The 14138-nt window shown below is 35.0% G+C and overlaps 1 protein-coding gene across 4 annotated transcripts in view; it reads left to right on the top strand.

Moving 5' to 3' along the window:
• Positions 1–14138, top strand: part of FSTL5 (follistatin like 5) — a 322952-nt gene that overhangs the window by 232898 nt on the left and 75916 nt on the right. For all 4 annotated transcript variants that reach the window (XM_055696639.1, XM_055696626.1, XM_055696630.1 and 1 more), the window contains exon 8: positions 7749–7869. In XM_055696639.1, the coding sequence (XP_055552614.1) occupies positions 7749–7869 (121 nt within the window). The remainder of the gene's footprint in view (positions 1–7748; positions 7870–14138) is intronic.

The raw sequence follows: 14138 nt of genomic DNA, 5'->3' as shown, positions 1-14138 counted from the left end.
CTGTTTCTACTCGGTTGGAGATTTTGAATGTCTAAATAAATTAGCAGTCTTTATTGCAGATTCAGGGCAAGATAGCACAAAGTTACAGAGTTTTTGGGGAAGTAAAATGTTAGTGATGTTTTATGGCTAGCCTCACGAGCTCTAGTACTTTGGCAAAGCTGTCACTTATGTCTAGTTCATATCTCCTGTTTACAAGATCCACATTCTTTTTACGCGACTATGTATAAAATTAAGTTTTTATTCTCACTGATGATCTAGGAGTGAAGGGTTTTATGGTGCTTTCCTGTGTCATCCCTCTTCAGATTGTTAGGAAGCTTGTAATTTTATTAGGTTTTAAAATAGCAGAACTGTTTTTTTAATCAACTGACATTGTCTGAGTAGCACAAAGCTTGCAGCATGTTTTTCATAGAATAATGGATGTTACTATTTATGGGATGTTACTATTTATGGGATATTACTATTTCCTCATGAAGTGAAACTGCAGTCCTTCCTTACTGTATCCAAGAGAATAAAGGGAAAATCATACAGCTCTACTTATTTAAGTAGGTACAGTGTTTTTCTATTCATGTATAGTCAGAGAAATAATCTTTTTCTCAGACCTGCTGAATATGGACAAATCCAGTTCAATACAAGTGATGGCCAGGACTCATGCATTACAAAGTCTCATTGTAGGAAGACATAATAGAGGGTGATCTCTGCATTGACCGTTTGTAAGGCAGGCTTAGGATGATATGCATGAAGGCTTCCTCAAAGTCTGAGCAGTAGTGAGGGTGTTCTAAATCACTGCACGATCACCTTTTTTCCCCTTGGCAGTAGAGTGATGCTGGTGAGGCTACCGTGCTGTGCTGAAAAACAGCTTTTGTAACTGTCTCCCCAGTGTCAAGAAACACAGAGCAATGAAATACTTCTGATGTCTAATTATATCTAGGAAGCTTATTTCTGTGGTCAGCAAGAAAGAGGTAGACAGTAACTCAAAGCAGTGAGCAGACAGACCCACTGAACTGTCCCGTGAAAGGATTTTGCTACCTTTACCTCTTGCAACTGACTATAAAAGAAGCTTAGGAAGATTAATTTCCCTTGACTCAAGTTAGCCTGCATTAATAACCACAGACTGCTGTCTGGCGTTACATTCTTCAGAACAGAGTTTCTTTTAAGACCCTGGCCTACTGTATATGCTGTGCTACTACTTACTGTATTACACTGCGGTCTTTCTTTGAGCTTTTAATTGATTTACAGTTTTCTATCAGGCTGGTTCTGCAACTAGTGGTTTTACACGAGATATATGTTTTGTTCTTATTGCAGTTGTAAGATAGGAGATTCAGAGAAGGTATGCAAAATATGTGCTTAGGAAATTTAGGGTTTGTTTTCCCTCTTGAGCTATTGGGGAAGCTAAAAGAATCTTGGATTAGTGCCAAATGCAGTTATTCTCCGATTTCTTCATGGAATTTAAGTTCTTTCTGACATGCAATAGCAAACCAGAGTTGTAACATTGACATTAGCATGTAAAGTCTGAGACGAATTTACCCAGCAAACCAAGCATACATTAATAATTTTTTTAAAAAAATGTTCCCTTCAAAATATTATTTGCTTTCTGTGCCCTTGTAGTAATGAAGTACATTACAGATACTGAAAAATAATTATGTAAAATATGAACAAAAATGCAACATTAGTATTATTGGTACTTCCATAAGTTGACTGAAGTCAAATACAGAAACTGTGGGGAGGTGTACAGGAAAAAAAGGTGATTATGTTTACTGGCTGTCTTTTACAAGCAAACGACAGTTGTTTCAAAAATACCTAGATGGCTGCAATTATTGAGGCAGCTTTCCCTTAGCAGACCAGTGCAATATTTTAATTCTTAAGTGAAAATAATTCTCCTGATCAGTTCAGAGACTGATGATTTTTTTTCCCTATTTCCCATAAAAAAAATATCATGATTTCCCTTTAAAAACGATGAGGGGAAATTCCTTACCCAAATTGTGTTGTCATTATTGCTGAGCTAGTATAACAGGGTTACAGTGTTTACATTATTAACCATCAGTAAAAAAGATACCAACCAATGTAATTTTCTTCTTCGTTGTAGGTTTGCCAAAGAACGCAAATAGAAATAGAAGTTTCATATTTAATCTAAAAGCTGTTAATTCAAAATACTTCATGTTTGCTAATTCCATTTATTAAGGACCCAGTAAGCTCATTTTTTTGTCTCATGTTTTTTCTAGCATAATATAGCTAAGGATTCACATCTCCAGTTCTCATGTCCTCATTCCTCCTTTTCTTTATTGTCCTTGTTATCTCTTCTTTTTTCTTTTGCTTTTTTCTTTCCTTCCCAAAGGTGTGGAATTTTAGAGTTAAGATTAATATTTTTCAGTTCTTTAGAAGTTGAAAATTTTAAGGCCATGAGAAGATTGTATCAATTGTTTTTTCTGACCTGCACGAAACAGGCCCCATAAGATCAGTGCTGCGGAAGTGTGTAAGTGTCAACTTTGGTGCTAACCATCACCTTCTACTGTGTATCGGTGCCGAGGTTCTGGTGCTCACTGGTGTTCCTGGAAGCACACACAGAGTGCATCGACTGCCAGAAACTGAGCTTAGAGAGGAGAGATTTCAAAACAAGATTCTTAACCAGTTCGTAGCTCTCTTAAATACAGTATGTTCAGTTTTATAAAAAGTTTGGATCTTCATGGGAAAGGCTGAGGCTGAAATGCAGGTCAGAAAGATATTATCGAGTCTGAAAAATTACAAGTAAAAAATAATTAATCACCATCACCACCACAAACAGCAAAACCAACCAAACAAAAAAAATTATAAAAAAAACCCCAAACAAACCCAACACAAACAAAAAAACCCCAACAAAGAAGCCACCAAAAAAACCCAACCAACCAACCAACCAACCAAAAAAAACCACAAACCAAAAACCCAAAACCTCAGAAAGAAAATATTTCCTATTTTTTGAGTTCAAGATGAACCCTTTGGGTCACTCAGAAAAGTGGAAAACTTAAGGTACCAAGCCCTAATTTGAATTATGTATGTTAATGATTTCACTCTGGCATACCTATATCTGATTTGGGATTCTAAGCACTGGATCAAAAGTTATGTTGTGAGGGAGTTAGACCTTCTTATTTGGAATAACAATGTTCTCTGATTTAAAAAAAAAAATATTTTAAACATCTTTTGTCAATTTTGTGTGTAATGGCTTCAGACCACCTAAATCTAGAATGCATTCCCAATTCAGTTTTCTGGACTTATGTTCTCTGAACTAAATTCTCTGTTACACGCTACAAGACATTACAAATGAGATTTTGGCAGGGAATTGTGTGGATGCACTGAGTCAAAAGGCAAATGAAGACATGCCATTTTTCATTTTGAGGGAGATGTTTTTTTTGGGAGAAGGTTGTGATCTCTAAATGAAAAAATACTCAAGATTTGGAGTATAGAGGGGTTTTAGCTAAAGGAAAAAAAAAGACAGCAATATATTGACAATAAATTGACTATTGTGTAAGAAAACCACTTAGTTTCTATGATAATGAACAAATTCAAGCAGTCTGTTTTGTCATACATTCTCCTGTGGGGAGAGAGCTGGCAACAGCCTTTGTAAGGCTGTTAGGAAGGGCAGGCAGATGAGCATAAACTTTCTCATATGCAAAGCATTAGCATTATGACAGCAACTTATAAAACCAAAGGAAATAATTGTTGATTTAAAAACAAGTATCACCTTTAGGTATCTGTTGTATTAACACTAAGACAACTAAGCAAAGATTCACTGTCAAATGAATGTTTTCTTTCCATATTCCTGTACTCGTTATTCATGACACATATCATGATTCTTAAATGTCAAGTCCTTCAACAGAACAGAGTTGCAATGGAATCATTGTTAAAATAATTGTTCAATTCTATTTTTTTATGCATAACAAAAATAATTACAATTTCTGAATGTAATTGTAGAAGTGCTTTGCCATTTCTATTAGATCAGTAGGCTATTTAACAAAAATTGAGCCTGTAGCAGTGTTTTTAGGGTCATCAAATATTTTTTCAAAAGGAAAAAACCAAACCCTTTTCTATACTTATTGCAGTTGATGTATGAAGGCTCTGCTTCAATGATGCTTGTGTGTGTCTCTATAGATGCAGATTTTTTCAGTGACTTGGAAGTTATTTTATAAAACACTAAATATATGTCAACATTCAGTGTCAAAGAATGCTGTTTGTGCTTCACCATCCCTTTCCAAATACTGCTCTGTTTTATTGAATTGTTTGCTTTAATTAACAAGACAAACATTGAACTCAGTATAACAGTAGGCTAGGAACATTTGTTTTGTTGTTAAAAAAGCAAGTGATGTCATGTGGGAATCCTGCTGGAATACTGATGTCTCAGTAAAATAACCATAGGGGTATTTTATCCATGGTTTCTATGAAAAAGAAGGGAGAAGCCGTAGCACAGACATCAGTTTACTTAGAAAATCACTGTGGTACCTAAAGGTATCATCACACCACAGTGAATCACTCAAAGGCCTGGAATAGGTAAGCGTGCTTCAAAGCATATCTAATAATTTAAATAAGGAATGTTAAATTAAACTAGTCTTGACTTCATTGTAGCAGCTAAATGTTAATACACTCCATCCAATGTCCTGTTTTGTTCACAGTGGCAGAGATTAGGCAAAAAAAATGTAGACAGCAATAATATTACCCATTTGCTAGATAAAATGTAAGTACCGCTAGTGTGGTTCTTTTGAACAGCTGTTCTTCATTCTTTTGGTCGTAACTTGAAGAGCAACACTTTGAAAACGTGTTTAGCTAGTAAGGGTGGAAAGTTAATTGAATTTACTTCTTTATACACTTAAGAAAGAGATAAAGATAAATATCCAATTAGGAACATTTTTTGTTACTTTCATGGGGATTTCTGAAGGGAAATCTAGTTGAGTTGATTCACATAATCAAAGTTGAAAAGTAAATGTTAAGGGGGGTTCTTTTCTGATTTTGTAATGGTAACATGGAATGGCATATTGAAGATTTGGTAGAAATACTGTCTGTGTAACTGAAGTGCTAGTACAGAAAGTGATAGTTGCCTTGAGAAAGGCAAGTTACTGAGAGTCTTACCAGATGGATTAATTTTTACAATGGGTTATTTTCTTCTCTTAGTGAGCAACTAGCAGAATGATCTGAAGCACATGTGCAATGTGAAATTTAGTTGCCCAAACCCCTTTGGGCAAAGTAATACAGTGAGACATAAGTCTTCTGAATAGTATTTTGAGTATATTTAACAAAATAAACCAGAAAAATTTACTGATTGGAGGTCTTATAGGGAAAGGCAGCTTGAGTGAAATATGAACATAAAATCATTAAGATTATGTTCTCTGGGAAAGAAGAAAAATTGGGAAGTGGGAACTGAAAAAAAATTAATCCAAATAAATTGGAGAAGTGGTAGGTGAGATCGTGGAAAATATATAAGGATAGTCATAATGGACCAGAGGTTAATCTGGCCCAGTATTTTGTCATGATAACCTTCAAAGGAGAGAATGTAAGAATAAGGCAGCATATGGTAATACTTTTTTATCAAAGTTCTTTTATTGTGCAGCTTACAGGTGCCCTGAGTGAGGTATTACAGCTGAGTTTATGTTTTTTAAAATCTTTTGTTAGACTGTTCTGTGCATTTGAGGAATTTACAAAGAAGGTTACAAAATTTGTGAAGAATCAAATAAGGAGGAGATGGTTGGGATGTAAAGGTCAGGGCAACCTTGGCTGCAGTGACAGTGAGATGGGAAGAGTCAAGGAGCCTCAGAGGAGGCAGCAAGGCAAAATGCAGGAGCACAGCCCTGGTCTTCAGGAGAGTAGACTTCAGCCTGTTCAAGAATGTGCTTGGAAGAATCCGATAGAGACCGTGCTTTAAAGAAGAGGGGTCTAAGAGAGCTGGTGAATTTTTCAAGGGTTATCTGCTCTGTGTTCAAGTATGGTCTGTCCGAGGCAGCCAAAGGCCTGTATTACTGACCAAGGAGCTCCTGACAGAACACAGGTAAAAAGGAAGAAGGGTGGAAGCAAGGACAGGTGATCCAGGAAGAACGTGGAGTCACTACTTGAATGTGCAGGATTAGGAAAGACAATGCCCTGGCGGCGCTGAATCTGGTGAGGGACAGGAAGGGCTTCCACCGGGCTTCAGGGCTCTGTCAGCACCAAGAGGAAGAGTAGGGAAACAGGAGCCTGCTGCTGAGCGGGCGTGGGACATGGTGACAACGGAAAGAGGCTGATGTACTGAAGTCTCCTTTGCCGTGGTCCTTACCGTAACCCCTGCCTTCAGTAGTCCCAGAACCTCGAAAAGCATTTGCGAAACTAGTGCTCCTGTAATGAGTCACAGAATCTAATGAGACCTGTAGATGGTGTAGCTTGGTGATTATCCCTAGTCTAATGAATTGGACACCTGTTGGATACTTCGGCCTCTGTGTGTAAGCCTCTGTGTGTGTGTGAATATGGCATTTAATTATAATCTGTATATCTCTATACTTTACAGTACTGTATCCTGTAGTGAATCACAAACTTCATTTACAGATTTTAAAGGCTGTTTGCATTAAGGTGTATAAAATGTCTGTAAGAGGACCATGAATAAGTTTAGGATAAAAATAAAAAGACGACTGTATACATAAGAATAGACTGTTAGGGTTAGGCATACAATTATAGCACATGGGTTCCCTTCAGGAACAGGGGCTGACCTACATACTATAGAAGATACAGCATACTTTTTCCTAGTATGGAGCTGACTGTTTTGCGTGTTTTATGTCTTAATTTATGCACTCTAATTTCTGATTTATATATTTTACAGCAGAAACATCTATGAGGCTGGAAGACATTTTTCAGACTTTTACCTTTCTATTTCATAGTCTTTGCTCAAATAATTGCTGGTTTGTGTAATTACACTGCATATGTAATAATAAAAAGATTGGAAGGTGAAATTGAAAAGAAACTAACGGTCAAGAAGTGTCCTTGAAAAAGTAAATCATGAAATAGAATTTAGAAAAAACAATTTCTAGCAGGATTTCTACAAGCCCTTCAGAATATGAGACATAGGAAGAAGCTAGACTAGGATTATTATTGCAGTGACTTGCAGACATGAAAATAAAAAGAAAAATAAACCACTATTTAGTGTTCCATGCATTTTTACAATAATTGGCATAGTTTACAACTGGTTGTAAATTTTAAATTATGTTGTATTAATTAAAATTGGACTGGGAATTTAAATGAAGGTCAAATTTTGCACTTTAATCCAGTGGAACCCATATGCCAATTAAAGATATATAAAAGGGTGGAGTTAAAAATTATGATTTAAATTGAAGAAAGAGTAAGAATTTTTTTTCCTGTGTATCTGTTCATTTTAAAGGATGACCACGCTTCCACAGGATGTCATTTACCTTGTTAAATTGTGCAAAGCTTTAGTTTTTCTATTTGATCAGATCCAGTCCTAAACAGCTTTTCTGCTGCAAATAACTATCAAACTAAACAAACAGTTGTGTTGCTTCTGCAGAGTTTAACTGGTTGCTAAAATAAAAGTTGTATTTTCTTTTACAGACACAATATACGTGGCAAGATCAAACAACTCCACCACTCACAAATACAATGTTTGGGTTTCAGATTACTGTCAGCTATTCTAGTTAATATTTGCAATGCTTGATATTTGCATCACAGCTTTGTTGCCAAGATGATGAGCATAATTAATGTAGGAATGCAGGCATAATTATGATAACCTTGTTTTTAATCTTTCCCGGTAGGATTTTGGAGATGATGGGTCCTTGTACATTACTAAGGTAACCACAACTCATATGGGAAATTACACCTGCTTTGCTGATGGCTATGATAAGCTCTATCAAACTCATATTCTCCAAGTGAATGGTAAGGAAAAATGTTCTAATTACCAAGTCATAAGAGGCTTGGATTTAGATTTTGTTAAACAGATCTGTTGTTGCTGTTTTACTTTTTTTTATATTGTGTTACAGCTTAACAGAAAAAGAGATTCATTTTTTTCCTTATTATTCTCCTATCAATAACCTTACAAAACAATAAAGTATAATATTTTTCATTTATTCTTTCCATATGAATAATAGTTATTAAAAGGATTAAAGGTAGTCCAGAGGACTTATTCTGCACTACGAACTTTTCACCTGTGAGGATTTTCAGTATGTTATCTGCAGAATAATAAGTAGGCTTATATATAAATATAGATATATAGAGATGAAGTAGCTTTTCACCTTAATTTAGCAATTCTGGAGAAGAGATTGGAAAAATTAAGTGCATAGGTCTCTTGTGTTAAGAATGTTGCATTTAATAGAAGATTTAAAAAATGCACTACCCTGAAAGTATTGTAATTGATGTAGGCTTCTAAATTCACATTTATTATTTTGAAATCTAACCATTTTAGTAGATGAACTTGAGGTATCTGGACTTGAAATCTTCATCTTTACATTTTCCTACATATGTTCAAGTTTTAAGAACCACTTTCCTCAACTCTGTACTTGGACAATACTTGACTGCAATGGTTACTGAAGACAGGCCTGTCCCTTCTCTTGACCAATAGTACCCTCTCCTAGCTTTTATTCCCAGATGTAATTTTTTTCCTAAGTTATTCTAAGCAATTGATCTCCACTGATGAAGTGTCCAAGTGTACTTTATCCCCAGTGAGGTTTAATGTCTTATTTTTGTGAGTGACCTTGTGCCTTCCTGTTATTTCAATGTTCATATTTATCTTTGACTCTTAAGTCTACCTTTCTGCAGTAAACTACCAGTGTTTGTCATTCCATTTTGATATTTAATCCTCTCCAGAATCATGTTTGCACTCAATATTCTCCTGCAAATTTCCTTTGCGTTAGCAGGCTTTAACTTTCTCTTGAAGCATACTCTATAGTTTCTTCGCCACTGCAGTTGTCGTCATTCTTTTGGTGTTTTTTAATTGTTAGTCAGTTGCATAAATCCCTACTATAAATGACTTTTCTTGACATGTCTTATCCAAAAATGCTGAAATAATTTCTGATATGAATATCTTTCATTGATATTCACACCAAATGCAGCTTCCAAATTACTTTGTCCTTTAATACAATTCATTCTTCTTCCAATAGCCTTTTTATTTGACTTTCTGTTGTTAATATTTTTCACACTTCAAAATACTTTGATGTTTAGTGGTGGTTTGTGGTTTTCTTAACATGTTGTCTCTGCCATTGTGTTTCTCCAGGAAATTGGCTTAAAGTATTGGTCCATCCATCTCTCTAAAATATTTTTTTTCTGGTGTCTTACCCTCCTGACCTCCAACACTTGTAAATGGAGTGTCCTCCGTGAGCCAATACATGGCATCAACATCTTTTGCTCCTTCAAATTTTTCTTGAGAGATTGTTTTGAGTTATTTAAAAGGTCAGGTAGAAAATACTGGCTAAAGTAAGACAAGACTGAAGTGTCATTTACTCATATTTTAATTCCTGCAGACATAGCAGAATAATTGGTGATTGAGCACAATAGAAGGTCCTTGACCAGCTTTCTCCTCCTCTGTTTTATGTGTGCTTTACCCTAATTTATTAAAAAAAAATAATATTCTTGGCAGGTTCCCTGCCTATCTCAATGTGTTAATAATCTTGAAGAGGTGCATTGGAACAGTTAAAATACTATGATTCTTCATGTTTCTGTTAGTTCAGCACACAATGAGGTAAAACTCCACTTAAGTTGGAGAAAGTTTTCTCTGAGACTAGAAAACCAAGAAGCATAATTTGAGAGAGGTGAAGGACAACTGCAGATTTTTCTGGTGACAGCGTGTCTGTCAGAAAATTGTATTTTTCATCTGGAAACCACTGTAAACCTTTGTGGTGCCAAAGGCAATCACTACTGTTACTCCTTTTTATCATTCATATAAACTTAAAGTTGTCTAACAAATTGACAGACCATGTTTGCTCTGCTCAGAGAGCTGCTGTTCCACAAGTCAGCACTGGAGTGGTACCTTCCAACATGATTTTGGATGCTGAGTATTTGGGGAGCAAGGAAAAGGGGAAAGAAGTCCCTTTGAGCAATAGGATCATTTGTTTGGCATATTGTGGATAAACTGAGTGAAAACCATTGAGATTAAAAATCAAAAAGAACGCTCTTCCACAGTTTAGATCTGTACTTCTAAGCAGTAATCTTCCTCCAAAGCACAGGCATGATGGTCAGTGCTTGTAGCTTTGATAATGACTAATTAATATTATGATATTTCTATTAACAAGAGAGTCAGACAAAAGGTTTATGTGATAATTGAAGCTTCACTGACCACAAAGATCCAGTGTGAAGGTTCAATGAAAACAATGTAACTGGATTTTATGTTCTTTCTTTATTTCCATTTGTGTAAATCTGTATATTTTTAGGAAAAAAAACTATATTTTACAGCAACTAGTTTGCTAATACTATATTTTTATATATTATGTATATATATTATATTATATATATTAAATATATATAATTTTTATTTATTTTTCTTTAAGATTAAAATCTTCAGGAATTTTTTGAGTTTTGAATTGACTGGTACAGTAGTAAAGAATAATGAGCTTCCTTTGGAGTCTTAACAATACAGATAATGCGCACTATAAAAGACATGGTTTATGGTGAGAAAATTCAGTCTAATCTTATACAAATAATATGGTAAAGTAACTGTTGCAAACAATATTACAATAAATTGTTATTTAATCCTTTTTCGTAAAAAATATTAAAAAAAGAACCAAAACCAAAGTTTTAATAGGGCAGGAGTAACTCTTTCATTAAACGCTAAGCATTAGAGTTTACATAATACTTAGAAACTTTCAAAGTGTATCATTTTTTGACTAAATGATTCTGAGGCTATATGACTATATGAATCTGAGCCTGTCATTTTTATTTTTTACTTTTTTCGCCATATATCTGTGATATTGAAATCCATTTCATTACGTATTTTTCCTTTAGTGTTCTTGACATCACATGTCATAAATCCCATGGATTAGAAAGTCTATTCTCAGATAATGATAGGTGCATGTGATGGTCTTAGTATCACTGAAAAAAAAAGAGCTATGTAGTTCAGTCTTCCAAAAAATATTTATAATAGTAAGTCCATAATTTGTTAAAATCTGTCTTAATTTGAATTTCAGAAGGATTTGTATCATTACCCCTATACTTATTAGCCTCTGTTTTTTTCTGCAGCAGCCATTTAAAAGTTTATAGGGGAATGCTGGTAAAGTTCTTCTAAACAAAGTAGTAAACAGTGATCAGAGCAAGAAATATGTAAGAAACTCAGATATTCTTGTGATATGGGTTGTTGTATTTGGTAGGGGGCCACCTGTCTCTAAAATGCCCTTTGGTATTAACATATTCGGTTAAGCATGTCATATGTTAATGTTAGCTATTTAGGACAATGGAACCTTATACATCAGTTAAGTGAAAAAACATTTTGAATAATAAAACCAGATTTTTTTCCCTTATGTTTATGTTATCGGTTAAATTAATTAAAAGAGCATTATTAAAAATAATCGATCTTTTTGTTATTACAGTTCTTGGGATTACACAAACATGGTATCTACATCTGACTCAAAGTCTTGAAAATTGCTATTGAAAAACCTGAAATACCTAGAAAGTTTGTGTTTTCTCATTAACTTTATGTTTATCGAGTTACAGATCTATGCTATCCATAACCAGAGATGTTATATTATTGATCTCATTGGCAGTTATAGACGTGATACCTAGAGGAGTTTAAATACTAATTTTTTATAACTCAGTTTTGCTGTTTTACAAGCTTTTATGTGTCATAGCCTAGATTTTTAAAAGTATAAATTTGAAGAATTACACTGTTGGGAAGCTCTTTCTCGATAAACAAAATATCATTAACCATATTACAAAGAAAAAAGAAGACCGCCTTAAATTCAACCCTCTCTAAAAATGATATGCGTTTATGGTGTATGTTACAAATCGGCTTAATATATACATAGCACCGATGTGACATTTTCCTTTCTGTTTATATATTAACAATGGTATCCTACTCCTGAGCTTTCACATTGGTTTACAAGGCAAGTTCTTTGCAGAGAGGTGAAAAGAATTATCCCCACCTTAGTTCCAAGACAAAAGGCCAACAGTTTTGGTACCTTAAAGTGAAGAAAGGACGCCTAGCCAGCTATAAATCATTGAGTCATAGTGTCTGAAGAATTGTTTACCACCTTTGTTTTTCCAAACAAAGTATCTCGGCTTTATCAAAAAGAAGAGTTATCATATACAGTAATAGAAGAACCTAGCTCACTATATATCTTATGTTTGTTTCTTAAACACGTGCATTCTCCCCTGACTCCAGACAGCTTGAACAGACTATTTTCTCTCTTCTCCCTGCCCTCCCCCCAACCTATACCAGACTGAAATAATCTTTAGAGGGGTTTATAGCAATTTAAGATGTATTGAATAGTTACATATTCACCATATGTGGAACCAACAGTCTCACATGGCTTTCTGAACTAAATTATAAGGGATGTACAGATCCATTCAATTATGTATTATACATGATTCTGCTAAATGCAGTCATGCAGTGTCTTTCCTTCCCTCTCTTTTTAACCTATGTAATGAACCCTCATAAAGAGGTAAGTAGGCTGCTTTAGATTAAGATATGAGAACATACCTCTCTGAAAGTCAGCATAAGCAATCACATTATTTGTGTAATTAAAATTTTCTTTCTGGTAATATTTATGGTCAGTTACACAAAAAAGTGATTTAAATGAACCCAAAGAGTTTACATCAAACCCATCATATCAAATTAACTTTTTAAACTGAGCCCACACTGCAGTAATATTTTAATTGCCTGCATGCCTCAGGTGAATGGTTCTTGGTGGCATATTAAAGGTAGGCTCTAGGGTAATATAAAATAAAAAAATACAATGCAAAACAAGGGTTCAAAAACTTTTCTAATTGTATACTTAACCTATCAGACATAGATTTGCTGATGAAAGTAGGAAATGGCAGCAAATGGAGGAAAGAGAGGGCAAGAAATAAACTGTCATTCAGGTACCTCTGTGTGTGGGAAAACATTGCTAAAGAGAACAAGATCTACTACAGAAATATGAGATAGTAGAAGAAAACTTAGACTTGATTTCATTTGAGCAGGTCCTCACCTTCCCATATCCTGACCATTGATAGTTAATTTAGCAACAATAGCATCTTGTGATGCAGGGTTTGATTTTGTTTGTTTAGGAAGTATTTGATAACAGTTACAGTATTTGCTAGAACTTTGCTAAGAGTAAAGTTGCCCTAAAAGTATCTTCTGCCTTTTCCTGATGGTGAACTAATAGATATTTTTTTTTTATATTCTATGAAAATTCACCAGAATTGAACTAATAAAAATTTTCTTTTTATGCACACTCAGTAAAAGTCTGTCAAGGAGTGATAGTTAAATACCCATAAGATTTTCTGTGCAATGAGAACAGTTCACTGGCACAAAAAAGATGAGAAAGATCCTATGCAGTTAGAATGCAGTGAGTTGCAATGCCTTGCTGTTAGGCCTAAATGTTGTGTTGCTGAGATGCTTGAGAGTATTAAATGACAGCAGTTGTGTCTCCAAGGAGAAGCAGCTTCTTGCTCCTCAAGGCAAGGTAGAGAAATAAACTATTTGGCTTTGATGCAGTGGGGAATCTGCAACAGGGGGTATAATTTCTGTCAAGAAATGCTGATCAGGGCAGACATGAAATTTGGACCCTGGGAAGTGTGGCAGAATAAGGCTGTCAGCAGAGATACTGACAGAGGTTCAGGCCGAGTGAGGCTCGGTCTGAGGAACACAGCAGGGAAGGCAAGGTCTGGGTATGGAACACAAATCCTGTGGGAAGGGACACAGAACACGGAAGAAATAGAAGGGAAGCAGGAATGGGAATGTCATGCTTGAAATGAAAAGTAGAGATCTGTGTCTGTAAAAGCAAAGTCCCTTCCAAAAACTCAATACAAACCTGTAATCCCTGGTTTTTATGTGCCTTTGCTCTCAGCTGGTAGTCTAAAGAATTAGCAGCCATAATTTTCACATTTTTAATCTTCCTCCATCTTCTTTAATTGTATTTTTGCAGTTTGCACATTGGGATTATGTGTAATTTTCCATGTATGTTATTTGAAAAGACCCTCATCTCTAACTGGGTTTAAAATATCCCTGAAACGGACTG

The sequence above is a fragment of the Falco cherrug genome, chromosome 1, assembly GCF_023634085.1.
Source record: "Falco cherrug isolate bFalChe1 chromosome 1, bFalChe1.pri, whole genome shotgun sequence".
Taxonomy (NCBI): domain Eukaryota; kingdom Metazoa; phylum Chordata; class Aves; order Falconiformes; family Falconidae; genus Falco; species Falco cherrug.
The sequence above is the reverse complement of the archived record's forward strand: the minus strand, read 5'-3'. Positions and strand labels throughout refer to the sequence as shown.